Source organism: Haliotis cracherodii, unplaced genomic scaffold (genome assembly GCF_022045235.1).
Source record: "Haliotis cracherodii isolate W230 unplaced genomic scaffold, xgHalCrac1.p SCAF_1, whole genome shotgun sequence".
Lineage (NCBI taxonomy): Eukaryota > Metazoa > Mollusca > Gastropoda > Lepetellida > Haliotidae > Haliotis > Haliotis cracherodii.
In genome coordinates, this window is record NW_027266264.1 from 77,996,492 (window position 1) to 78,023,340 (window position 26,849).

A 26,849-nucleotide genomic window follows, 5' to 3' on the forward strand; every position below is an offset into this window, starting at 1 on the left:
TTGTTTTAGCCACCTAATGCTGAGCGCCAGATAGGGTAACAACTAATACCATCTTGTAACATCTTTTGGTATGACGCGGACGGGAATCAAACCCTGGACCTTCCGCTCACCGGGCTGGCACTCTACCACTAGACCACGGAGGGGTCAGAATTTATACAAATTTCAAAATTGATAGAAAATAGCTGTTCAACTGAGCTGAGGTTTCTCATTGACTTAGAAAAAGTGCGAGGTATTTTTGCTTCAAAACAGGGTATAAGGGATTTATTCTCCCTCTCAGAAATTTATTTCCATTCCAGGCGGGATACAGTATACGTTTTAGCATAAAACCCCATGTACCCTGAGTGATCCTGCTACAATGAATATATCTTTATCGACATGTTTTAATATGACATTGTAAAATAATTCCAACAAATTCAAAATTGATAGACACTGTCATTGACGTGACACTAACTCGGAAAAAGCGTGCAGGCATAAGGGATTTAGACTGCCTCTCACAAATCCACGTGCAACCTGCATTGCTTGTGGCGGGGTATAAGAGATTTATTCCCCTGCAGAGAAATTCATTACCCTCCAAGGTGGGATACACAGTATTTTTATCAAGATCACTTGGACGATTCCAGGGGCTGACATTGGCCCCTTTCCATAGAATTGCAGTTGTAGCACACATTAAAAAACCCAATTGGCTTGTGTAAAGCTATTTATTCAATATTGCAGCAAAGATATGTCACTTTCAGTACATCAAAGATCATGTGAAATAAATAAAATGGTGAAGTAAGCATGTTGAACACATTTCATATTGGCTCAACATCCTCTTGTATCAATCACTGCATCTCAGGAGCCATAACAAAGACGTTTGTATGCATTAACATTCAATGTACAAAGAAATGCAGGACATAATATGGACAAGACAGCATACTTCAGTAATATCACTGTTCTTGGTTAATGGATCAAGGAAAACCATCTGAGGAGTAATTCATGGTCCAAATTGGGGCTTCATGATCAACAGTAATGACAAACAACACAAAGTTTTGGAATCTTAACGAAGGAAGTGAGTTCTGTATATGATAGAGATTCTTGGTTTTGGAAAAACGCAGGACAATTTATACAGAAAACCCGTCAACATCTGCATTGCATTTAATTGTTCTTTGAAAAACTGGTCCAATGTAACCCATGGTAAATGTGGGTCAATGACACTCCACACATATGCCAAATGTAACATGGTCACAACTGCTAACTGTTGCACTGTCACTAGTGATGAACATCTTCTCAACGGGGAAGAGAACTTATGGATGTAAACTTTTTTTATTATGAGGAACATTTCATGAATGATGGAGTAAGTATATACTCCAAAATATCGTGTTCCTCATAAAAAAGAAGTTGACACCCATAAATTCCCTTCCTTTTGTGTATCACTTCAAAAGGCCATTCAAAGACCTCATCTTCTTAATTGATAAACACATTCAGAAACACAATTTATTCCCAACATGATCTTGTATAACTAGTCTTGTAGTTCCCCAAACACCATAATCCAACGGTTTATAAATGTAGCTCCAATAATACACCATCTGCCACAGCCACATCACTACTTGAGTCAGCCGTTCAACTATAACCTACTTCTTCAGTATACTGTTAGTTGTTTTACACCACACTCATCAATATTTCCAGCTATGTGATGGCGGTATGTAATTAATCAAGTCTAGACCAGGACCAGGACCAGACAATCCAGTGAACTTCCCATGGCCATGTGGCCTTTCCACTTTAGGATAGTTGGAGCTACTTATGCTTATCAACAAGTGAGTATTGTTTTATGCTGCTTTTAGCAATATACCAGCAACATCACAGCTGGGGAACCAGAAACGGGCTTCACATATTGTACCCATATTGAGAATCGAACTCGGATCGTCGGTGTGACAAGCGAACACTTGTACCACTAGGCTACCCTACCGCCCCTATGCCTATCATGATATATCATCATGTAGCTGGAATATTAATGAGTAAAGTGTTAAACACAAAACAAAAACAAAAAACACTTATGATAGGCATATCCCAGGAAGAATCTTCTCTGCAGAATGTTGCAGAATATATTTTGGTATGCTACAATAATGAACACACCACTAATAGTACATTTTCATTAAGATGTGTTTGCACCAAATCTTCAGTGACAAGTGCCAGATATTTACTCACAAGTGAAGACAATAATAGTGGAGTCACAGGACTTTTCAATAAGACCCTTGGGCACGAGAGATGAAAAGTAGACATGTTTTGTCTGGTGTCAGAAAGTATTGACCGCTGCGTTTTCTTGGAAAATAATAAATATGTAAACCAATGTACCAACAAGCAGAACAATGCTACAGTTAGAAACCTTTGGCACAACTGTATCTAGACTAACATTAAACATAAAATAGTCTTAACCTAAACATTTGAATGAGTCAGGCTTAATACTGCTTTGAGCAGTATTTCAGTTAAATCACTGCATCTAAACAAATAATTAAGCATATCCAAAAGTTAACAGTCGTTTTCATGTCTTTTATTTGAGTTAGGTAGAGACTTGAGTTCTGTATTTACAACAGGGTCTATAGATGTGTGTGCTGTACATGCCAGCCGGTGGCTCAAGGCTTACAGCGCTCCAGGAAGCGTGGGTACAGGCAGACTTCACGGATGTGGTATCTGTTGAGCATCCAACACAAGAAACGTTCCAGGCCGAGGCCATACCCGCCATGGGGGCATGTACCAAACTTTCTCTGTGAAAGAAAAGTTTCATTAGTTCAGCTGCTTCAAATGGCGCTTTTGTATTTTGTGTTTTTTACATAAAATATAGCCATATAGAATGGTACATATTTTGAATTAGTGCAAATCTATTACTGCTAGCATATCAATCGTCGTATTTTCTGGCTTAAGTTCACTTTATGAAGCTAGTATTGGTTTGATAAAACAGTTATCAACTTTTTCTATTTGAAATACATGTACAGGATAAAGATCAGATGATAAATGAAAGACATTGTTTCATGATTCCATCGAAGCACTTGAGCATACATTGCTTTGCATCAACTCTCCATCTAGATACAACAAGCGACCCGTGAAGATCCAGGGTAGAATATGTCTTCAGCAACCCATGCTTACCGTAAAATGCGATTATGCTTGTCGTGAGAGGCGACTAACAAGATCGGGTGGTCAGGCACACTGACTTGGTTGATGCATGTCATCGTATCCCAATTGAGTGGATCGATGCTCATGATGTCAATCACTGGATTGTGTGGTCCAGACTATTATTTACAGACCGCCATCATATAGCTGGAATATTGCTGCGTGTGGCATTAAACAACAAATAAACAAACAAACAAACAAACAATGACAATAGCATGTCCCACCTGGTCAATGTACCAGTAGTAAGGCTTGGTGTCGATGCCTTCTCGCTTGAAGCCTTCTTCCATCTCCTCATGGTGCCAGATCCTCATCGAGCCTCCAATAATCTCGCCAACATTCGGCATCAGCAGGTCGACCTGTAGCAGCACAATTAATAGAGAAGATAGGTCAGGTTTGCATCTCAAACCAATTCCTTCAAATATACATAAATTAGAGATTGAGTAGGGCATTACACTGCCTAAGCAATAATATGGCAATATCAAGAAGAGGACTCCAAAGAAGTGTCTTCACCATGTTCACGCACTGAATGTACCACATAACTACCAATGTAGGGAATCAAAATCTAACCACAAAGCTCACAGCTTAGTTTCCTTTTAAGGTGTGTTCATGATTACACAGGGATTTTGCACTGGTCTATGTTAAAGGAAGGATGAATTGAACATTAATTCAAGGATAAACAAATAGATCAAATGGTTTATGTGACAAATATATCAATACTTAAAACTAATACAGTTTTGAGTTTTCAGGTTACGTCACACTTACAGAGTCTGTTAACCTGCGATCACTTTCAGTTCTCTGCATATAGAATGACTTGATTTCAGCAGGGAAGCGACACAAGAACATAGGCTCGTTAATCTTATCGGTCATCTTCCTTTCCGGGGCTTCTGGGATATCCTGCAAACATATACATCTAAACGTTACTTCTCAAATACATAAGGCTTTAGAGGTGATCACAGTAAAAAACAGCAACAAAGTAGCCAAGGATGTGAAAAGATTGTCATCTTCAACATATGAATACGGTGCTAATATTTGTACAACCACAATCACCCTGAAAATTCCAGATATCATATACTGGAAAGTCAAAGGAGGATTATAATAGTCTGAAAGAACTACAACTAAATCATTCAACCCTAAGTATCAGTGCTTGCAGTTATAGACATTACTACAAGAGCATGTAAATCAGTGAGACAGACATGCAAGTGTAATAATTACTTTATTAAACATTATTTCCTAATACTTCTGAGATCCACTTAGAAAAATCTGCTGGTTACGATTGTCGTCTAAGAAACTACAACTGTTTAATGATGACAACGATCTTCAGCTATGATGTCGTTTCTAGGTGATGACATTCAGGCCATACGTTACAATAAGATTCGAATGCCATCAACAATGCCGTCTGGATGACGGAAACAATAGACTGGTGTGTGGTTATTTCTAACCCTATTGTAATAAACTTTTACTTGTTAAAAGTCCCATAATAGACACGACAATTGAAGTTTACATCCTTGTCTAAACTAATGCCTTAAACTGATTTAGCACAGTGGCAGCTTATGGTTCAATCCCCTGGCCGCGTCATACAAAGCGAAAGGGTTTTCTTACCCTGCATGACACTGGGCATTTAGGGAGAAAACAAGGACTGGTTCACTTGGAGTCAGTAGGAGTGGGGTATTTGTGTTAAACTGCGACATGGTATTTCAGTGGGCTGGCACTATCAAACCTGCATATAAGTGTGACCGCCTCCGTGATCTAGTGGAAGAGCATCCACCCAGAGAGTGGAAGGTCGGGGGTTTGATCCCCAGTCGCGTCAAACCAAAAGACGTTACAAGTACCACCTTGCCTGGCGCTTGGCATTAATGGATAAAACAAGGACTGGTCGACTCGGAGTCAGTATACTGTGTCTGAGTGGGGATTCATGTTAAGCTGTGGCATGGTATCTCAGTGGGTCTCACTATAAAGTCAGCATTAGTCCATACTAGTACAAGCAGCCATGCAAGCACGCACGCACGCACACAAGCAGGGTCACCCAAACCCAAGAATCCATTCACTCACCCATACCCACACGCAACGCTATATAAGTGCAATAATCTTGGACACAACATTCAACCCCATTTCACCTCACCTTCACCTCTCTACATAAGTGCAATAATCTTGGACACAACATTTAACCCCATTTCACCTCTCTACATAAGTGCAATAATCTTGGACACAACATTCAACCCCATTTCACCTCACCTTCACCTCTCTACATAAGGGCAATAATCTTGGACACAACATTCAACCCAATTTCACCTCACCTTCACCTCTCTACATAAGTGCAATAATCCTGGACACAACATCAAACCCCATTTAACCTCACCACCAGTACAGAGAACACTAAATGCTCACCTCTCCAAATTCATAGAAAGTCCCATCTTCCTTAGTAATGTTATTTTCTTTAAGATAGACAATGGCATCTGAGTACTGCATTCTACGGAATGGCCTTTTTGGTGGTTTGAAGTCCTGTAGAAAAAGAATAATCACAATAACAGGCATAATATCATGAACTTTCAAAATTCTATAATCATCCATCACTTGTTTATCTTTTGAGTTAACACAAATGTTTTGACATGAATAAAAGGGCTTTCTAAAGGCAAGACCTTATAGATAAACAACCATTCTGGCAGCATGTCCTTAGTTCTGTACATTGTTGTTAAGCAGTCTCGTGTATGTTTGTTTGTTGTTTACAACCCACTCAGCAATATTCCAGCTATATGATGGCAGTCTGTAGATATTCAGATCCGGACTAGACGTCATGAGCATCAATTCACTCCAATGGGACATGCATCAACCAAGTCATCAAGTCTGACCACCTGGTCCGTTAGTTGCCTCTTACGACAAGCATGGATTGCTGAAGATCTTTCCTCACCCAGATCTTGATGGGAATGGTCACATGTAAGGTTTGTAGGATATAACTATTTTATTTTTTTTGCACTCCACAAACAAGTAGCAGAACGCCAACTTACAGGGTTAAGTTCGTAGACAATCTCTCCGTATGGTGTTTTAAGTACACGATCCACCACATCACACACAAGGTCCTCCAGACGATCTAACAGACCATCAAAGTCTATAAAACTGCACTCAGCTTCCACATGGGTGTATCTGAGAAGGGAACATGTCGTTTAAATACATTTCAACAGAAAAAGATGATCTCGTCACATTTCTAGTCAGTTTCCAGAGATAAATCAAATTACACTAATTTTTTTATTGTATATTATCTGAACTGAAATCATCCACAGAGATGTGTCAGATGTTAATTCAATTCTCCGTCCTGCCCAGGACCAAATGCATGAAACTGCATGGGATGCAATCTCTGCAAAGCCGTAACATTAGTTATTACTATAATAACTCTGCAATTGTTTTTATTTCACTTGGGGATATTTTATTGGCAATTGCTTTAGATTTGGGACTGTAGCCTCTGGGCAGGGGACTGGTTAAAGTGGTTTAAAGGAGGACAATGAATCTACAGTGTGTCTGTCCAACCTACTCTGCTAAGTGTCTCCTTGTCCTGGACTTCTCTGCCCGGTAGGACTGAGCGATACAGAACACGTCTCCTAGCGACGGCAGACACGTCTCCAAGTACAGCTGGGAACTCTGGGTCAGGAAGGCCTGAAACACAGGGTGAGTGAGGGAGTGAATGAGTCAGTGAGTCAGTCTGTGAACGAGTTAGAGAGTCAGTCCGTGAATGAGTCAGTGAGTCAGTCTGTGAACGAGTCTGCGAGTCAGCGAGTCAGTCCGTGAACGAGTCAGTGAGTCAGTCTGTGAACGAGTCTGCGAGTCAGCGAGTCAGTCCGTGAACGAGTCAGTGAGTCAGTCCGTGAACGAGTCAGTGAGTCAGTCCGTTAACGAGTCTGCGAGTCAGTCTGTGAACGAGTCAGTGAGTCAGTCCGTGAATGAGTCAGTGAGTCAGTCCGTGAACGAGTCTACGAGTCAGTGAGTCAGTCCGTGAACGAGTCAGCGAGTCAGTCTGTGAACGAGTCAGTGAGTCAGTCCGTGAACGAGTCAGCGAGTCAGTCTGTGAACGAGTCAGTGAGTCAGTCCGTGAACGAGTCAGTGAGTCAGTCCGTGTAAGAGTCTGCGAGTCAGCGAGTCTGTCCGTGAACGAGTCAGTGAGTCAGTCCGTGAACAAGTCAGTCATTGATTAAAGTCAGTGAGTGTGTGGGCAAGTCAGTCATTGAGCAATTGAGTTAAGTGAGTGAGTGAGTGTCAGTCATTGAATAGTCAGTGAGTGAAAAATCAGTCATTGAGCCTGTTGGTTAAAATCAGTGAGGGAGTGAATGAGTCAGTCATTGAGCAATTGAGTTAAGTGAGTGAGTGAGTGTCAGTCATTGAATAGTCAGTGAGTGAGTGAGTGAAAAATCAGTCACTGAGCCTGTTGGTTAAAATCAGTGAGTGAGTGAGTGAACAACCTAGTCATGCTGTAAAGTCAGTCAACAAGTAAGTGATTAAGTAAAGTCAGTGAGATGGAGAGTGAATCATTCAGTAAGTCTGTGCAACAATGAGTTTGTAAGTCAGTGAATCGGTCAGTAATGAAGCTGGAACCGGTGAACCAGTGACTGACATCTTGGTATGATCAGGATCAATGGAGTTTCACTTAGGATCATATAAACAATTACTCTTAGCGAGGTCTGTATCAAAAACAGAAGTTACCTCCTCTCCAAAGAAGTCCAGTTTGAACAATGTTGCCCCTCCCTCCACCTGAGTCTGTACAAGAGTGGGCGGCGTCACCTACACAAAGAGAAATAACATTATGTATACACACTCATATGGCCAGACACCGAATCATGGTCTTCAATGTAATCACATAAATTTCTGCTCCAGAAACAAGCACTACCCTCATTTTCAGTATAAGTCTCAACTTGTCATCATCAAAACAAACAAAATAAATAAATAAAAAATATATAAAAAAAACAACCAAAATCATGAAAAGACACCAGTTAACCACTAGATTGATCTGCATAGCAAGTTTTATTAAGAAGTATTCAACGGTTTAGGAATTTTGCTCTGGAAATTGAAACAGACGGATGCCTGGCGGACATGCTGATTGCTATATCCTCCCGTTTTTCACACCGGAGGAATAAATATGATACATACTATACAACATAACAGATGTATAGTCTCACATACACAGGAAGTACTTCTCCACTTGTAAATACTGACCTCGAAATAGCCCCGGTCCATAAAGTGATCTCTGAAGCACTGCATGACAACCGATCTCATTTTCAAAACCTTGGATGTCTGCAAGCAGAAAACAAAATGAGAAAAGAGTTTAACACTGATTTCAGTAGTGTTTCAGTCATATCACAGAGTTTTAGCATCAAGCCGGGACAACACGGATCATACTACACCGTAGGGACTTCCCGCGCTACATTTATTTCAATTGCGAAAACGTTATGTTGACATTTAATAGTCAAACTGCCTCAAATGTAACTTTTAGCGAATCATGGTATGGCATTTAAGTGTATCCATTCTCTTGCAACTAAAGTTCATTTCAAGGCATCAATAGCGGTAATCTGACCGTGGTTGCTGTTAGTAATGTGAGTTGTGCGATCTACCGATCACTTCGCATACGATTTCACCGAAATTATTGTAAAAATATGCAATCTTTTAGAAATAGTTTTCATATATCAAACTATTGAAAACTTTACTGTTCTTAAAATATAACACAAATCTACTCACATTTTCTCCCCTGATCATCATGTGTCTGTTGTCCAGCTGCACATCAACATGTGCTTCCTACAAACATACCACAAATCAATCATGAATCAAGGTACCATTAAGAAATTACACATCATATGTTGTTCTTTTGTTGTTTAACCCCACAATCAGCCATATTCCATTTGTATGACGGCGACCTGTAGATAATTGAGTCTGAACCAGACAATCCAGTGATTAATATTGTGAACAGCAATCCACATTATCTGACTACCCGAAGCAATTGGTCGCCTCTTACAACCAGCAAAGGTTGTGAACATATTCTAACCACGAATCCCCATGTGGGTCAATCTTTAAATAAACCATTGACAAAGCTGTCAAATTATAAAGCTCATCTCCAATTCTGAAATATTATCCTAGACACTGAGGCTTCATGTGTTTTGTCCTCCTAATGTCATGCAATGGTTGATAACAAAGCATTGTAGGGCAAGAATGGCCATCAACCACCCGAGTCTGTCCACTTCTACAAATGGAATTGATGTATCACCAAATTAGCACACTTGTAAAACAATTCACCATCATTTACAGTCAACATCTTGTGACACATGCAGGGATAAGGCCCCTGCTACACTAGGAGCTGAGACAGATCAGAGAGAGTCTGGGTCAAGCAGTACTGAGATGGAAGCCATCAGCTCAGTGTGTGTATTACAAACAATGGTGGACCCCATGGGATGAGACTCACCTCGTTGAGCAAGTTGTCAGCGCCCCCTGCTGGAGACCCTCCCACTAGTTCCCAGAAGTCAACAGACAGCTCATGGTTATCCGGGGCCTGAAACAAACATCAAGGTAAGCCACTGTGGAGGAGGGTAAGTTCTAATCAATGACAGTCTTGTCGTCTTCAGGTCTACAGAAGTATGATTCATACACTCCTGTGTGCTATATATGTTGAATGACAATTTTCCATAATTCACTGAATTCCAAGCTTTCACTGAAAAAGAATACCAAGAAGTTTGGGTGAACACAGATGACATTGTTTTGACTAGCTCTTGCCTCCGTCTACATTATCTCTGACTGAATGAATCTGTCGGGAACATTTCTACAGACGAGGAAACCCAATCTACATTCTAGCGTACATGAAATGAGTAAAATAGACTCTACATCCAGTAGTGCCATCCCAAGTGACAGTAATCTTTATAATTAAGTCCACACCACAGAGGACCCTCAATACTGTCACTCAGGGGAGCAGCAGTTTAACAAAGATGGCTGATGACTTAGTGTCTTCCCTCCAGGGAGCTGCAGTTTAACAAAGATGGCTGATGACTTACCGTCTTCCCTTCAGGGAGCTGCAGTTTAACAAAGATGGCTGATGACTTACCGTCTTCCTCCAGGGAGCTGCAGTTTAACAAAGATGGCTGATGACTTAGTGTCTTCCCTTCAGGGAGCTGCAGTTTAACAAAGATGGCTGATGACTTAGTGTCTTCCCTTCAGGGAGCTGCAGTTTAACAAAGATGGCTGATGACTTAGTGTCTTCCCTTCAGGGAGCTGCAGTTTAACAAAGATGGCTGATGACTTAGTGTCTTCCCTTCAGGGAGCTGCAGTTTAACAAAGATGGCTGATGACTTACCGTCTTCCCTTCAGGGAGCTGCAGTTTAACAAAGATGGCTGATGACTTAGTGTCTTCCCTTCAGGGAGCTGCAGTTTAACAAAGATGGCTGATGACTTAGTGTCTTCCCTTCAGGGAGCTGCAGTTTAACAAAGATGGCTGATGGCTTAGTGTCTTCCCTTCAGGGAGCTGCAGTTTAACAAAGATGGCTGATGACTTACCGTCTTCCCTCCAGGGAGCTGCAGGTTAACAAAGATGGCTGATGACTTACCGTCTTCCCTCCAGGGAGCTGCAGTTTAACAAAGATGGCTGATGACTTAGTGTCTTCCCTTCAGGGAGCTGCAGGTTAACAAAGATGGCTGATGACTTACCGTCTCCCCTTCAGGGAGCTGCAGTTTAACAAAGATGGCTGATGACTTACCGTCTTCCCTTCGGGAAGCTCCTTGATGACACCATAAACAGCAATGGCAGCCTCCGTGGACAGCGTCAAGGCATCGTACGTCTGACACTAGAATACAAAGGTATACTTCATCAACTTCCATTCAAATCAAGTGAGTGGGTGAGTGGGTGGGTGAGTGAGTGAGTGAGTGAGTGTGTGAGTGAGTGAGTTTTATGCCGATTTTAGCAATATCCCAGCAATATCACGGTCTTCACACATTGTACCCATGTGGGTCTTTAGTATGATGAGCGAATGCTTTAATCACTAGACAACCCCACCACCTCTAACTGGTCTTATGAATCATAATGGGCCTCACAAATTTGTACCTCGGGAGTTCTTCAACATCTTTTGAGTAGTATATATCATAAGACCAGTGATGTGTTGTCTCATCACAATTAAGATCTGTTTGTTTGTTTGTTTGTTTGTTTGTTTGATGTTTAACGGCACACTCAGCAATATTCCAGCCATATGATGGTGGTCTGTAAACAATCAAGTCTGGACCAGACAAACCAGTGATTGACATCATGAGCATCGATCCATGCAATTTAAATAGGATGACATGCATCCACCAAGTCAGCGAGCCTGACCACCCGATCCCGTTAGTCCAGGTTTCCACATCGTAACCAAGCGGTCATCATGACATCTTTAGGAGACAAGGGAGTTAACTGACTGTAAAAGTCCAGTTTCCATCCTGCCAAACCAGGCTGGAATTTCTGGGCTTGATAGTAGCGCCACCAGTGGCTATTACAAGTTATGTACCTTCTATTGACCAATCAGATTCCACCTTACATATCACTTACATATGCTTCAAACTGATGGATAATCAAAATCTATATTGTGATAAAATGTTTTTTTATTTTGCGAAGTGCATCAAATCTTGTGAGCACCTTGATCAAAAACATGAAAAGATTTTGAAAATATCTGCAAGGCAGTTTACGAACTGGATTTCGTTACCCGATTTTGATTGGACTATGCATAGATTCATTAGTCCAGCCAAAACATAACTCCATAATTCCAGCCTAGTTCGGCAAGGGTGGAAACTGGACTTTCATAACTCCCTTGCCTCAGGAAGATGTCATCATGAATACTTCACAGGTTTGTATAGACCATGTTCCATCATCACCTGATAATATTTTCAACCAACGAATCTAGTCACGGCCTGGTTCCAGCTAGCGGCAAACAAGCAAGTGTTCAGACCAATGAACATTCAGATTACATTGGCACTATTTCCTGTGCACATGCCCAAACCCTTCGGCCTGGACTCCACACATTACCTCAATGTTAGGCAGTGGTAGGGTTCACATGTTCAGACATGAGTAATGCACAGTCTCATTTCATTACCAACTAAAAATAGACACGCACCACGACCACACCGCATATTGGCTGTATCTATTCACAGGCGGAGGAACATGGTGTATACCAACTACGGACATATTGACGATGAGGGCCATTCAGGCCTACATACTTCACAAGGTTTCATAAAGCTACCTGTTTGTCATTCATCACACACTGAACAAATCCACTTCCGTCACGGAGAACAACAAACATCAGGTTCTTTCCTAAAACAAAACAAAAACGAATCAGGATAAAAATCTAGGACTAAAGGAAACCACAATGATCTCTAATTGATGTCACATGAGACAAATTCTTAAGACAAAAATCATCAAAATACAGGGTTTGGCAGTGCCATGATCTTTAAAGATGATGTTTAATGAATATTTATATCAATTTACTGGTCCAATACCATCTAAAATACAACTGGGTGAGTGAGTGAAATTGGTTTAATACTGCTTTGAAAGGTATTCCAGTTATATCATGGTGTGTCAGCCTAATGTGGGAGGAAAGCGGAAAGTGATGCAGGTCTCAGACGTTTACCACTTCGGTGATTCCGACAAGCATGATTACGGTGCTGACAAACATTATCACGATTATTGATTGTAATCAAAATTTAAAGCAATTTTTATAGGTTTCTGTCATGCCCAAGGGACGCAACTCTGCACAGCAAGTTGCTGAAAGATGAAGAGAGACAATGAATGTTCACCTACCTTGGCGCCTTAGCCGATGGACCCAGCCAAATATCTTTACTCTAATGTTACGACTTGCAACAGAGCTCTTGATTTTTATCTGCAACAAGTAGAATTCATTCATGAATGTTAAGAATTTCTTTTTACCATTTTTCCTAATGTGAATGTTGGTCACAAGATCATGGTTATGTACTGAACATTGCCATGTTTACACAAGGACAAACACCAGCTACAAGGTCATAAACTCGGAATGGGAAGGGGTGAAACATAAATCTTTCTAAAATCACCTGCTTTGGCTCTGGCAACGACTTGTCCATCTCTAGCACAACCTTCCTAGCTTCCTCCAGGTTCATGTCTCTCCTCTGAGCATCAGCAGCCTGAGACAAAAAAGTGTGTGGTACAAAGTGTATTAAGACACAAATCCAGCATCACTATGGGAAACATTGGCTACTGGGGATGGAATCTACACCAGCATCACTGAGGGAAACATTGGCTACTGGGGATGGAATCTACACCAGCATCACTGTGGGAAACATTGGCTACTGGGGATGGAATCTACACCAGCATCACTGTGGGAAACATTGGCTACTGGGGATGGAATCTACACCAGCATCACTGTGGGAAACATTGGCTACTGGGGATGGAATCTACACCAGCATCACTGTGGGAAACATTGGCTACTGGGGATGGAATCTACACCAGCATCACTGTGGGATACATTGGCTACTGGGGATGGAATCTACACCAGCATCACTGTGGGAAACATTGGCTACTGGGGATGGAATCTACACCAGCATCAGTGAGGGAAACATTGGCTACTGGGGATGGAATCTACACCAGCATCACTTTGGGAAACATTGGCTACTTGGGATGGAATCTACACCAGCATCACTTTGGGAAACATTGGCTACTGGGGATGGAATCTACACCAGCATCACTGTGGGAAACATTGGCTACTGGGGATGGAATCTACACCAGCATCACTTTGGGAAACATTGGCTACTTGGGATGGAATCTACACCAGCATCACTGTGGGAAACATTGGCTACTTGGGATGGAATCTACACCAGCATCACTTTGGGAAACATTGGCTACTGGGGATGGAATCTACACCAGCATCACTGTGGGAAACATTGGCTACTGGGGATGGAATCTACACCAGCATCACTGTGGGAAACATTGGCTACTGGGGATGGAATCTACACCAGCATCACTGTGGGAAACATTGGCTACTGGGGATGGAATCTACACCAGCATCACTGAGGAAAACATTGGTGACTGGGGATGGAATCTACACCAGCATCACTGTGAGAAACATTGGCTACTGGGGATGGAATCTACACCAGCATCACTGTGGGAAACATTGGCTACTGGGGATGGAATCTACACCAGCATCACTGAGGGAAACATTGGCTACTGGGGATGGAATCTACACCAGCATCACTATGGGAAACATTGGTAACTGGGGATGGAATCTACACCAGCATCACTGTGGGAAACATTGGCTACTGGGGATGGAATCTACACCAGCATCACTGTGGGAAACATTGGCTACTGGGGATGGAATCTACACCAGCATCACTGTGGGAAAAATTGGTGACTGGGGATGGAATCTACACCAGCATTACTGTGGGAAACATTGGCTACTGGGGATGGAATCTACACCAGCATCACTGTGGGAAACATTGGTAACTGGGGATGGAATCTACACCAGCATCACTGTGGGAAACATTGGTAACTGGGGATGGAATCTACACCAGCATCACTGAGGGAAACATTGGCTACTGGGGATGGAATCTACACCAGCATCACTGTGGGAAACATTGGCTACTGGGGATGGAATCTACACCAGCATCACTTTGGGAAACATTGGCTACTGGGGATGGAATCTACACCAGCATCACTGTGGGAAACATTGGTAACTGGGGATGGAATCTACACCAGCATCACTGTGGGAAACATTGGCTACTGGGGATGGAATCTACACCAGCATCACTGTGGGAAACATTGGCTACTGGGGATGGAATATACACCAGCATCACTGTGGGAAACATTGGCTACTGGGGATGGAATCTACACCAGCATCACTGTGGGAAACATTGGCTACTGGGGATGGAATCTACACCAGCATCAGTGAGGGAAACATTGGTTACTGGGGATGGAATCTATACCAGCATCACTGAGGGAAACATTGGCTACTGGGGATGGAATCTACACCAGCATCACTGTGGGAAACATTGGCTACTGGGGATGGAATCTACACCAGCATCACTGTGGGAAACATTGGCTACTGGGGATGGAATCTACACCAGCATCACTGTGGGAAACATTGGCTACTGGGGATGGAATCTACACCAGCATCACTGTGGGAAACATTGGCTACTGGGGATGGAATCTACACCAGCATCACTGTGGGAAACATTGGCTACTGGGGATGGAATCTACACCAGCATCAGTGTGGGAAACATTGGCTACTGGGGATGGAATCTACACCAGCATCACTGAGGGAAACATTGGCTACTGGGGATGGAATCTACACCAGCATCAGTGTGGGAAACATTGGTAACTGGGGATGGAATCTACACCAGCATCACTGTGGGAAACATTGGCTACTGGGGATGGAATCTACACCAGCATCAGTGAGGGAAACATTGGCTACTGGGGATGGAATCTACACCAGCATCACTGTGGGAAACATTGGTAACTGGGGATGGAATCTACACAAGCATCACTGAGGGAAACATTGGCTACTGGGGATGGAATCTACACCAGCATCACCGTGGGAAACATTGGTTACTGGAGATGTAATCTACACCAGCATCACTGTGGGATACATTGGCTACTGGAGACAGACCAAACTAGACAACACTTGACACCTGATTGTGCGGAGATGGACTCACATCTACACCAGCATCACTGTGGGAAACATTGGCTACTGGGGATGGAATCTACACCAGCATCACTGTGGGAAACATTGGCTACTGGGGATGGAATCTACACCAGCATCACTGTGGGAAACATTGGCTACTGGGGATGGAATCTACACCAGCATCACTGTGGGAAACATTGGTAACTGGGGATGGAATCTACACCAGCATCACTGTGGGAAACATTGGCTACTGGGGATGGAATCTACACCAGCATCAGTGAGGGAAACATTGGCTACTGGGGATGGAATCTACACCAGCATCACTGTGGGAAACATTGGTAACTGGGGATGGAATCTACACAAGCATCACTGAGGGAAACATTGGCTACTGGGGATGGAATCTACACCAGCATCACCGTGGGAAACATTGGTTACTGGAGATGTAATCTACACCAGCATCACTGTGGGATACATTGGCTACTGGAGACAGACCAAACTAGACAACACTTGACACCTGATTGTGCGGAGATGGACTCACATCTACACCAGCATCACTGTGGGAAACATTGGCTACTGGGGATGGAATCTACACCAGCATCACTGTGGGAAACATTGGCTACTGGGGATGGAATCTACACCAGCATCACTGTGGGAAACATTGGCTACTGGGGATGGAATCTACACCAGCATCACTGTGGGAAACATTGGCTACTGGGGATGGAATCTACACCAGCATCAGTGTGGGAAACATTGGTAACTGGGGATGGAATCTACACCAGCATCACTGTGGGAAACATTGGCTACTGGAGACAGACCAAACATGCCAACACTTGACACCTGATTGTGCGGAGATAGACTCACGTCTCTCTGTGACTTATCCGCCTGCTTGTGCTGCTCTCTCTGCCAGATCTTCTGGATCTTCTTCACCTGGGACTTGGACACAACTTCATATTTCTGTGATGTCAACAGATCACGATATTAACATCATAAATTGTGAAGGAGATTTAACCTAATGAACACTATTCACTTCATAATCTATTGACTACATGCATTTGTTGTTTAATGCCGCACTCAGCAATATTCCAGCCATATGACGACGGTCTAGAAATAATCAAGTCTGGAGCAGACAATCCAGTGATTGACATTATGAGCATCAATCCACGCAATAGAGATACGATGACATGCATCAACTAAGTTAGCAAGCCTGACCACCCAATCCCGTAAGTCGCCTCTTACGACAAGCATAGTCGCCTTTTACAGCAAGAATGGGTTGCTGAAGAATTATTTTACCCCAGATCTTTATTCGTCATTCTGAAACCAGGTACGAATGCTCACATACAATAATAATACAATAACTTCCATGGGTACAACGTATGTACAGCTGACTAGAATACTGAAAATTAGTAGCTCATTACATGGTGTGATGAAATGGTATCACCCGATACAGCTTGGCACACTCAAACATTTTGAAATACAGTACAACACAGTCAACACAGTCGACTCTACTCAAAAATTCAACAGGACCTACCTGTGTGGCCTCAGGTCCTTCTTTGCCATCAACGTATATAGTTGGGAATGGTTCTTTCCCGGCCTTCCGCATGGCCTGTCAACATACACATTGAACACTGTAAACATCTAAAACGCATCATGATGATGGTAATGATGAAAAAAAAATACCAATAAATTTATCTGTGGCAATAACACATGGTTATTGCCATGATTGCAGTGGCAAACCATGATTTTCATACAGACATTTGGTGGTGAATACCACCCTGCATCCACCATATGGTTATTGCCACAAATATAGTTATCTTACTTAACAAATCACTAGATCCAGATTTAGATTGTATTTTGATTTATCCACTAGGTAATCCTACTAACCAAATATCATTCAGAGACGAGAAAGGACATCAACTTTGCCATTAGACTCATGCTGTTAAAAATGCCAGCAAATAGTTTATCCCAATTTTTTTTCCCACTGTGTGTCATGTAACATGAAAAAAACCTTCCTGTGTAATTACTATTAAAATTACCACTTAGAACATTAGAACTTTAAAATCAACAGTTAAAGGGTGATAGTCGAGAGATCCTTGTCATGGTCCTAATGTACAAAATATAGACAGCATGTTTAGAGGGGTCCTCAATTAGATTTAAATAATATAGCCTTAATCATCAAGGACCCAAAAGCACACCTAAATGACATGAACAGGTTCCAAAAAGAATATTTAAAAACCTTATAAGTCACCATGTCATATATTCATGTTACTATCATAACAAAAGCAAGTTTGATTCTTAATCAAGACCATAGTAAACCTATTTAATATCAGATTGTTTACCTGAAGGACAGTTTTCAGAGGCTTGCCTTCGGTCCCATCTCCTGTTTCATCAGAACCAGTCTTTTCAGATGTGTAGATTTCAGCTGTAATAAAACGTCAAATACAACATGTCCAGTGGATTCAGTATCCTGACGTAGCCTAATTTTGAACACTTAAGATTGCATTGCTGATATTTTGAGGGATGAACGAATCAAAAGTCAAATTCTGCTTCATACCAGTAGGTGATGTCTTCAGCAAAATAATTCTGTTACATTCCGAAAGAAAACAAATCCTTGATAAAAAGGCATGACCTCCATTGCCTCGTCTGTAAACTTCCACTGCACTTGAGTGTCATCTTTTTTCGAACACCTGATTGGTTTTGTACTTTAGCAGGGTTTCCATGAATGAACAGACATGTTTTTGCGCAATTTCTCAACATAATTCTTGCAGGTTGGCATTAAAACTTAAAAAGTGATTGAAAGTTTGAAACCTATATACAAAATATGAATATTTGTCAAATAAGAGTGTTCACACTATTTTACTCTTCCTGTTATCATGACATGGGCACCAAAATTCTGAATGACTAGGGTGTTCTGACAGGTGTACAGTACTTCACATGAACCAATTTTGACAGACCGAACAAGTGCACTCCCCAGGCGGCAGCTTTGATGATGTCACACCTCTCATTAAAGTGACAATTCAATATCAAATACGGCTGTTCGAAAATCAGTGTCGTCCGAAAATAGGCCATCCGACGATATATATTTTTTATTCAGTGCACTCAGTTTGTAAATGTAACATATTGTCAGCAATTCCCAACAGAATGGAAAGTTCAATTCTTGTGAGTATTTTAATATCACCTGAACATGACACTACATCCGTCAGATTATGCATGTCATTGTATCCCAATTGTGTGGATCGATGCTCATGTCACTCACAGGATTGTCTGGTCCAGACTCGATTATGTACAGATTGCCGTAATATAGCTGGAATATTGCTGAGTGCAGCGTTAAATAACAAATAACCTAACATCCATCAGAACACTTACCTGTATGTTCACAAATTTAAGTCTTCCCTGGTATTAATAAGCTCCTACATACTACATGTCTGTCCATATGTTAGCCATACAATCTTACCTATAACGGAATCTACATATCAATCACTTGTCATTTAACTGCCAAATCAATGTCAGTTAAGAATGTATCGAAACTATACCCGAGCGTACGACCATGAAATCTAGACTCATTGATTTAGTAGGCCTTAGCTCTATACACATATCTTTTTGCAATAAAAAGCTCACCTAGACTCATCTTGTCTACTTGTGATGCTATTTCTGCCATCAGACTACCAGCTTACAAATGATAGTTGTCACACAGGTTGTGATAATATAGGATATTGCATAAAAATGAAGGATGTGTCGTGTACACGCCTTGAAATATTGATGAAACACTTGGATGATGAAACTGTCGCTAACTTGCCGGCCAAAACAGGACACGTGCGTGTTTCTAAATTCTAGACTGGGATTCTCACTGAAACGAAAATAAAACCGATTATCTATTTTTCAAATAAAATCTTTCAAACGACAATAATTAGTTTTGGATTTTGCATATACACAAGAAAATCTAAAACGTTCAAAATATGTTTAAATAGTTGTTCTTTATCCGTTTGGGACACTGACTCACCTTATGATCAAATTGCTATTGGTTGGTGTATTTATTTTGATGCGTCAATGTTACTTAAGTAATGTATTTATCACTGATGATTGTCATGAGATTCTAAGATTTGGATAAATTAAGCGAATTGTTCCTCCTATTTTGTCAGAGCAAGGCGTGACACCATAATCAAACATTTACTTTTCCCGTGACTGTTTTCGGGTTGCGTTTATTTATTTGTTGAATTGTGACCAGGTGTTCATACATCATCGATAATCGAGTCTATTATATATCTCTATTCTTATCAATAGCCTGGACAAAAATATGATCCACCATAGAGATCGAATCGAAATATGCGACGTTAAAACAGACGTCCAATCAAACCATACTCATGAGCGAGAGAAATTACATGCCAAGTTGTTAATATGCTAGATGGAGAGTTCACTTCAACAAACGTAACAATCTCATTAAAATCAGATCTTTTGTTATCGTTTATGTTTATCGGTAGTGAGAACTAAGATCCGATTTTAATGAAATTGTAAATGAAACAATATGTGTTCAAGTCATAGTAACAGAAATTAATAGAATCGAGATTATATTATGATATTCTGGGCAAACGAGAGTGTAGTTTAAATAATATTGACTGATATATTTTCTTCCTATATAAAATATGTATACCGAAAATAACATGACTATTGATTAACTCTGATTACTTCTTTGTACGTTAGGTGAAACGTAATCGTTTTGACCAAATATAACTTCTTTGTTTATGTTCAAATGTGTGTTCGGTATCTTTTCGATTCTACTTTTATGGAAACCACAGTTTCATCCCGCGTGCGGTAACATGTTTACAACATCTGGTTATCCTAACAATAATAATTTAATATATTAAGTAAATAAATAAATTCATTACTGTACCATAAGTCGATAAATTACCTAAATTTAATTAATGACACATTATGATGTCAAGACAATTTTTACGACACTGAAACCGAATACGATCAATCCATGCCCTCGCAGTTTTAGGAGAAGAACTGAGAGGCTCTCATTGTGAACTCATACGTCGATCTGGTGCCACTGTGGCACCCAGTTCTTTGCAAAACGACAAATACACGAAATATATAGGCAACAGCCTCATGCATTTCACATACGAAACGATAGGGGCTGCTGGAAGAGTCGGTCATTCTCTTCCTGATCCACTTTAGTTTTTCTACTGGCATTTCAGCTGTTCAGCGTATCCTCTTCATTGATTTTTGGAGACCTCACTCAGAACGTGTTGAGAATCGAGTAAAAAAATACTGAAGTCGTAGTCTTGATTTTTTTCTAACAGCCCGAAATATGGGGGATATCATTCCCCCATTGGCACAATGTGATTCTTGATTTTGCTGAATGTGAAGATGGAAACTTTTTCTTCTTAAAACTTATGTTGTGCTTCATTTTGAGATTAAGTCTCCGGAAAACATGTGATTACCTTCACATTGGACAGATATGTTGTAAAACTAAATGATCTGAAGTGCTTTGAAGTTGCAAAGAAGTATGACTATGGATACTGCAAAACAACAGTCAAGAATGTTAACAACAAGTTCCATTGAACTGAAAGACGACTTGGACAAGGTGCTATATTTTACTCTACCCTTCAAATAATTAAACTCCCACTTTTGTCGAGAAAATTTGCACGAAAGTATGAGTTGTATAGAGCGATATTTTTATGTTGTGTATTCAGGTTTCTTTATGTTTGCAACAGTGAAATCTTACAAACATTTAATTATATTTAATTTGTCCGAAAAGCTATAAGCCAATGATCTGTTAGTGCAGTTACTTTATTATGGTGGTCCTGTCTTCACTGTAAGTTATACTTGTAAGTAAATAGTTATAATATGTCAGTTAAAGGTACACATTGACATTTGAAACTATTACATTACTGTTGAAATGTAATGGTGGAATCTTGAAAGATGATTATTTTATTGAACGCTTGATTCAGTCATCAAGCTTTTTTAAACCTTGAGTTGATAATTTCTGTTTTCAGAGACTAGAGAAATGTTACAGTTCTCTGACTTCACTTATTACTGGCCTATCAGAGAGAGAAATCAATGACACATTGAATGCACATGTAAGTACTGGTGCACACACTAGAGATGGTGAAAAAAGTGAGACCAAAGAGTGAAACAGTCCAAATATTTGCTGGGATGAGAGTAGCACTGTCACCTGTAGCAGTCATGGCTCGATATAAGGAACTTGCTTTAACCTGCACCAGGTGCATGTTGACGTGAAAAGCTAGTTGCACCGGACTAAACCAGGTTGCACCCTGGTCCTATAAATTGATCAAAGTTGAAACACAGATGCATTAGCTAGTCTAAATAAGTAAAATCACAAGTCTCTATGTCTATGACTATGTCATGTGTCTTGAAACCGACACAACACAGGAATTAGTGGTATATGGTAAATACATCTTAGAGATAGTGAGTTTGTTAATTTGTTGGACTTGGTGCATGTAGACAAAATATATGGTTGCATTTTTCAATAATAGGTTGCACTTGTGCATGTCTTACATAGCTAAATCGAGCCCTGACACTATCTTGGATATAGTTGCCAGCTGCATATTGCATAAAGACAAATCTGTCAAAAGAATGGGGATTGTCTAGATCACGTGTATCAGGGCATGTGTCATCCCACTGATGGCATCCTTGCCATGTCAGTTTGCTGACGGGGTTAACCTGGGTCATGTGGACAAGGTGTCCGACATTGGATTAAAAGGTCCGTAGTTTGAATCCCATAACAGGGCTCAGTAACTTTACAGCTGTTTCACATACATGGCACCCAAACATATCTGTCTCTTCAACACATCTGAGTCTACCAACAGTTGTTATGAACTATTGTTCACAGCCTCAGCAGCTGATGACATTGTTAATTGATGATACAAGTTTAACTCTACACCAGAGCCAAATCCATTTCGGTATGAAAGTGAATAGTGTGCTTAATGAAATAGTGGAGCAACCATCTGAAGTGGTGCATCCATCTGAAGTGGTGCATCCATCTGAAGTGGTGCAACCGTCTGAACAAAGTCAAAGTCTCAGCTGTCCCATCACCATGACAACAGCAGATAGTTGTCCAATAGCATTGACTGCAGTAACTCTTGGTGGCCTAATTGGCTTGTGGCCAGGGATTATTTAACTGTATTGTTCTCCAAAGCATTTGATAACTGTATGTGACAGGCGGACTTTGTGCCAGTGTTCATGCAACAACCTCAGGTTTGCTGGGCTGAGATTTGATATTTTACAGGCATTTGGTATAAAGCTAAGATGATCCTTATTGTGTCATAAAGTATTGTTCATTCAGTCAGGGATAAGAATTTACACTTGTTCACTTCTCAACTGAGGGCAAATAGGATTTCAGACTTTTGTTGGTTGATTTGTTGTTTTACCCCGCACTCAGCAATATTCCAGCTGTATGACAGTGGTCTGTAAATAATCGAGTCTGGACCAGACAATCCAGTGATTGAGATCATGAGTTCCGATCCTAGCATTTGGGATCGATGGCATGCTTCAACAAAGTCAGCGAGCCTGACAACCCGATCCCGTCAGTCGCCTCTTACAGCAAACATGGGTTGCTGAAGACCTTTTCAACCCCGGATCTAGCATGTTTAGGTGTGTCGTGTGCTTATCACTATTCATGCAAATGTCTGCCACTGTGACATATCCTAGCATGTTACCATGGTTACACAGTATAATTTCCCTGATCACAGGTGAGCAAGGGCCAGCTTCAACATGAGGAGACACAACTGGGGCAGTTCTACTCCATCTTGGTGGACCCAAAAATGGCAGCAAAGGTCAGGAATCTACGATGCTCCTTTGCTCCTTGAATGTTGGTGATGTAGTGTACTGGCATGTCAGTACCTCAGATGGCCTTATATCATGATTTCCAGAGTGTTTGTCTTGATAACTACAAGTTGTTTTAAGATTAAGCAATGGTGGTCTGCTTTCAATGTTCATGAAATTATTTTGTTGTTTGCTAGCTAACATTTTTTGTAAGAATCTCATAAGAACATAACACTAGGTTAACACATTTTATCCAATATGCTACTAAAAATGTTATGGACCACCCAGTTCTTTCCTATTACTGCCAATGACTGATTAACTATAGTAATATGAGATAATGGGTGGTCCTTAACTATTTTTTAGTAGCATAAGTCATGTAAAATACTACTAACTGATCAGCCATGATTTGGTAATGAGAGTCGAAACATGTAACCTCTCCATGCTCAACAGTGACATTCTCTTGTCTGGGTCATCTCCCTCACATTCATCAAAGCAACCTACCGAACATGGTAGACCCAAGGTTTCGACATGAAGATGAGTCATGGTTGTTAATCTGGTTGTGCTGATCTTACGCTCGTCACTGTTTCAGACATATCGTGACATGGTCCTCATATCCAGGGATGGGCTGACGATGGTTTTGACCAATGTCAACATGGTCATACATGAGAAGTGGTTAAAACTTCAGGAAAGTGCCAGGGCTCAGGTAAGTTGCTGTTCCTTCATTACTCTTGATGTTCGGCCAGCGATAGAAACTAACAGTTTTAGTCCACTAGTCCTTATGATGATAACATATAGCAATACCCTTAATGAGGGCAAGTTTCTACTGGCCCTTATGATGCCTCAACCTTTTGACTGGTTGGCAAGGACTGTAGGACTAGTGACAATTTTTAATGCTGTTGGCATGTTGAGCAATATCTGAATTACAATAAGGACTCCAATAACCTTGAAGTGGGGGTTCCCATTACCCAATGCTTTATGGCTTACCTTGACATCATGAGTGTGTGATTATGTTGTGGATCTTCGTCCATCAGGACATAGTGGTGAAGGCATTTGCCTGTCACTGCAAGGGCCCTGGTTTGATTCCCCACAAGGTATTGCTTTGTATTCATTCTACTGGGCAAATAGTAGATGTTTTTTACGATATCGTTTATTACGATAATTCAGTAATTCTTGTGTATTTAAGATTTCATCTGTGTCTCAACCATTGATTCCTCCCCTCCCCCCTTCCCTCCCATCCTATTCCCTTTCCCCTCCACTCCTATCCCCTCCCTTCCACTCCTCTTCCCTCCCCTCCACTCCTATCCCCTCTCGCCTCCACTCCCCTACCCCTATGAGTGTCTAGAATCACTCACTGAGAAAAGACATAGTTGTGAGTATCTCTTTATATGGATTTGACTGGAATCATGCATATCAGACAGATATTACTTAGTGTCCTTCCTTAGTCAGGATATACAACAAAGTATTAGGTCATCGTGATAGGTATCACTCAATGTTCAGAGAACTTATAACCTTTTTATAAAAAAACCCAACTTTATGTCCATCTTCATGGTATTATGTCAATTATTCAAAATAACCAGTTGGCACTTTTTACCTTAGATGTTATATGACTGAATCAAGGTGAGCTTCTGGACTGGTTATTGTACAATAAACAACAACCACTCGTGGTTTATTTCTTATACGAGATATCAACATTACGTACAGCTTTTTAAGGATGTTAGTAAAGAGTACACACTTTAAAAATATTTATCCGTATTTAAATAATTCCACCGCAGCAATGTCGGACAAGTCTATTTTATGAACATGGGGTTATATTTGGTATTTCCCGCATATTCTCACAATTTTCACGTCGATTATCTGTACCTTCTCACCCAATATGGGTTGTCATATCTCTCCCACTTTTGGAAGTGATCGTTCGGCCATTGCATTTGACTACGTTTTCCCAGCTACATATATGGGGACGACTCACTTGACACTTCCCTCTCAAAAATAACGTTGTCCAATTTATGATGTCATCAAGTTGTGGGCACATTTTCGAACCTCCAGAAATGACGTCATGATAGAACAATATTTTATCGTGAAATAAACCAGGTTTCATTCTTCATTGTTCACTGCGATTTATCACACAGCTGTCTTATATAGACTGATAGCCAAGGTTGTATGTGTTGCAGCTGGTGTGGCTTTGTAAGGAGTTGGTGCGGAACAACGTGACAGGTGCTGACAGTGTGTGCAGCTCTCTCATCAGACAGATTGCAGGTAGTTCTCATCCTCGTCTGCACGTTTGGTTCCAAATTCAATTTAGCATGGTTAAATCTACAGGTAACCAAACTCTCATGGAAAACACAGTATGTTTATGTCCAGAGTGGCGCAACAAGTATCTGGTGCCCTGATGATGCTGTTGCAGTATTGCTTGCGAGACTGCACGATATACAGAAATGCCACCAAGACAGTGATAATGTTACCTTGTGATGACAAAAGCACTGGATGGGGCACTACTATTTAACAAGGAGCATATTTTAACTATCATGTAAGGCTTGTTTCAGCATGTTATTAATGTTCTATGGTTCTCATTTACTATGATGTGTTTTTGCAGGTGGAGATGTCACAACAAAGAATATCTGGCTCTGTGAGAGCATGCTGGATATGTTCTTAGAATATAAGTGAGTAGAGTTGCACAGTAATCTGGCTTGACTGTGATGTCAGTGCTGCAATATGTTGAAAATAATAAGTAATCTTTAAAATAAGAATTATCAACACTTGTTAATAACATTCGTGTAGGTCTATTTGGTATCAAAAGACACTTGGATGAGATTTTTTTATAAAAGGTCAAAAGTGAGGGACTTCATTCAAACTGGTCCATGAATGATGCGGAAACTAAAAATTGTTAACATAACACAGGTGCACTTGGATTCAAACCCACAATGAATATGTTGGAGGAATGACTTTGGATGATAAGTAGAATCTCACTTTGTGTATTTTGATATCAGATATTATATCTTTGTTATTTTCACTTTGTTTCCCTTAGTTGTCAGGTTTCACTGAGTTTGTGAGCAGAAATAATGAATGTCTTGTGTCTGAAATGGACTGCTAACCAGCTTCAGTAGCAGAGAGTTTAGTGATTGGATTGTGATGTCATAACCAGTGATGTCATAATGGTCTGCAAGGCATTGTGATGCAATGTCATTGTAGCTGTAGCTCCAAGGAGAGTTTACTTGATCTCACCCAATGATATATGATGTGGAGGCCAGCTTGGGATTATTAATGAAAGTGGCTGCCATATTGTGGCTGTCGTCCTGTCTA

General features: G+C 40.9%; 2 protein-coding genes across 2 annotated transcripts in view; one reads left to right on the forward strand and one right to left on the reverse strand.

Moving 5' to 3' along the window:
- Positions 1-688: 688 nt before the first annotated feature.
- LOC139478006 (asparagine--tRNA ligase, cytoplasmic-like) lies at positions 689-19,575 on the reverse strand. The gene is made up of 18 exons (XM_071260411.1): positions 19,386-19,575; positions 18,107-18,189; positions 17,299-17,373; positions 16,632-16,724; positions 13,189-13,278; positions 12,923-13,001; positions 12,366-12,436; positions 10,860-10,946; positions 9,578-9,664; positions 8,860-8,916; positions 8,341-8,418; positions 7,831-7,908; positions 6,668-6,789; positions 6,147-6,282; positions 5,530-5,643; positions 3,907-4,038; positions 3,369-3,500; positions 689-2,741 (listed from the first exon to the last, which is right to left on the reverse strand). The coding sequence occupies exons 1-18, from the start codon at positions 19,423-19,425 to the stop codon at positions 2,610-2,612; spliced, it is 1,686 nt and encodes a 561-aa protein (XP_071116512.1). The 5' UTR covers positions 19,426-19,575; the 3' UTR covers positions 689-2,609.
- A 1,168-nt stretch (positions 19,576-20,743) lies between these two features.
- Positions 20,744-26,849, forward strand: part of LOC139478132 (integrator complex subunit 3-like) — a 34,329-nt gene continuing 28,223 nt past the window's right edge. The window contains exons 1-6 of the mRNA XM_071260500.1: positions 20,744-21,351; positions 21,764-21,847; positions 23,480-23,563; positions 24,142-24,255; positions 25,721-25,805; positions 26,143-26,209. Of these exons, the coding sequence (XP_071116601.1) occupies positions 21,274-21,351; positions 21,764-21,847; positions 23,480-23,563; positions 24,142-24,255; positions 25,721-25,805; positions 26,143-26,209 (512 nt within the window). The 5' untranslated portion in view covers positions 20,744-21,273. The remainder of the gene's footprint in view (positions 21,352-21,763; positions 21,848-23,479; positions 23,564-24,141; positions 24,256-25,720; positions 25,806-26,142; positions 26,210-26,849) is intronic.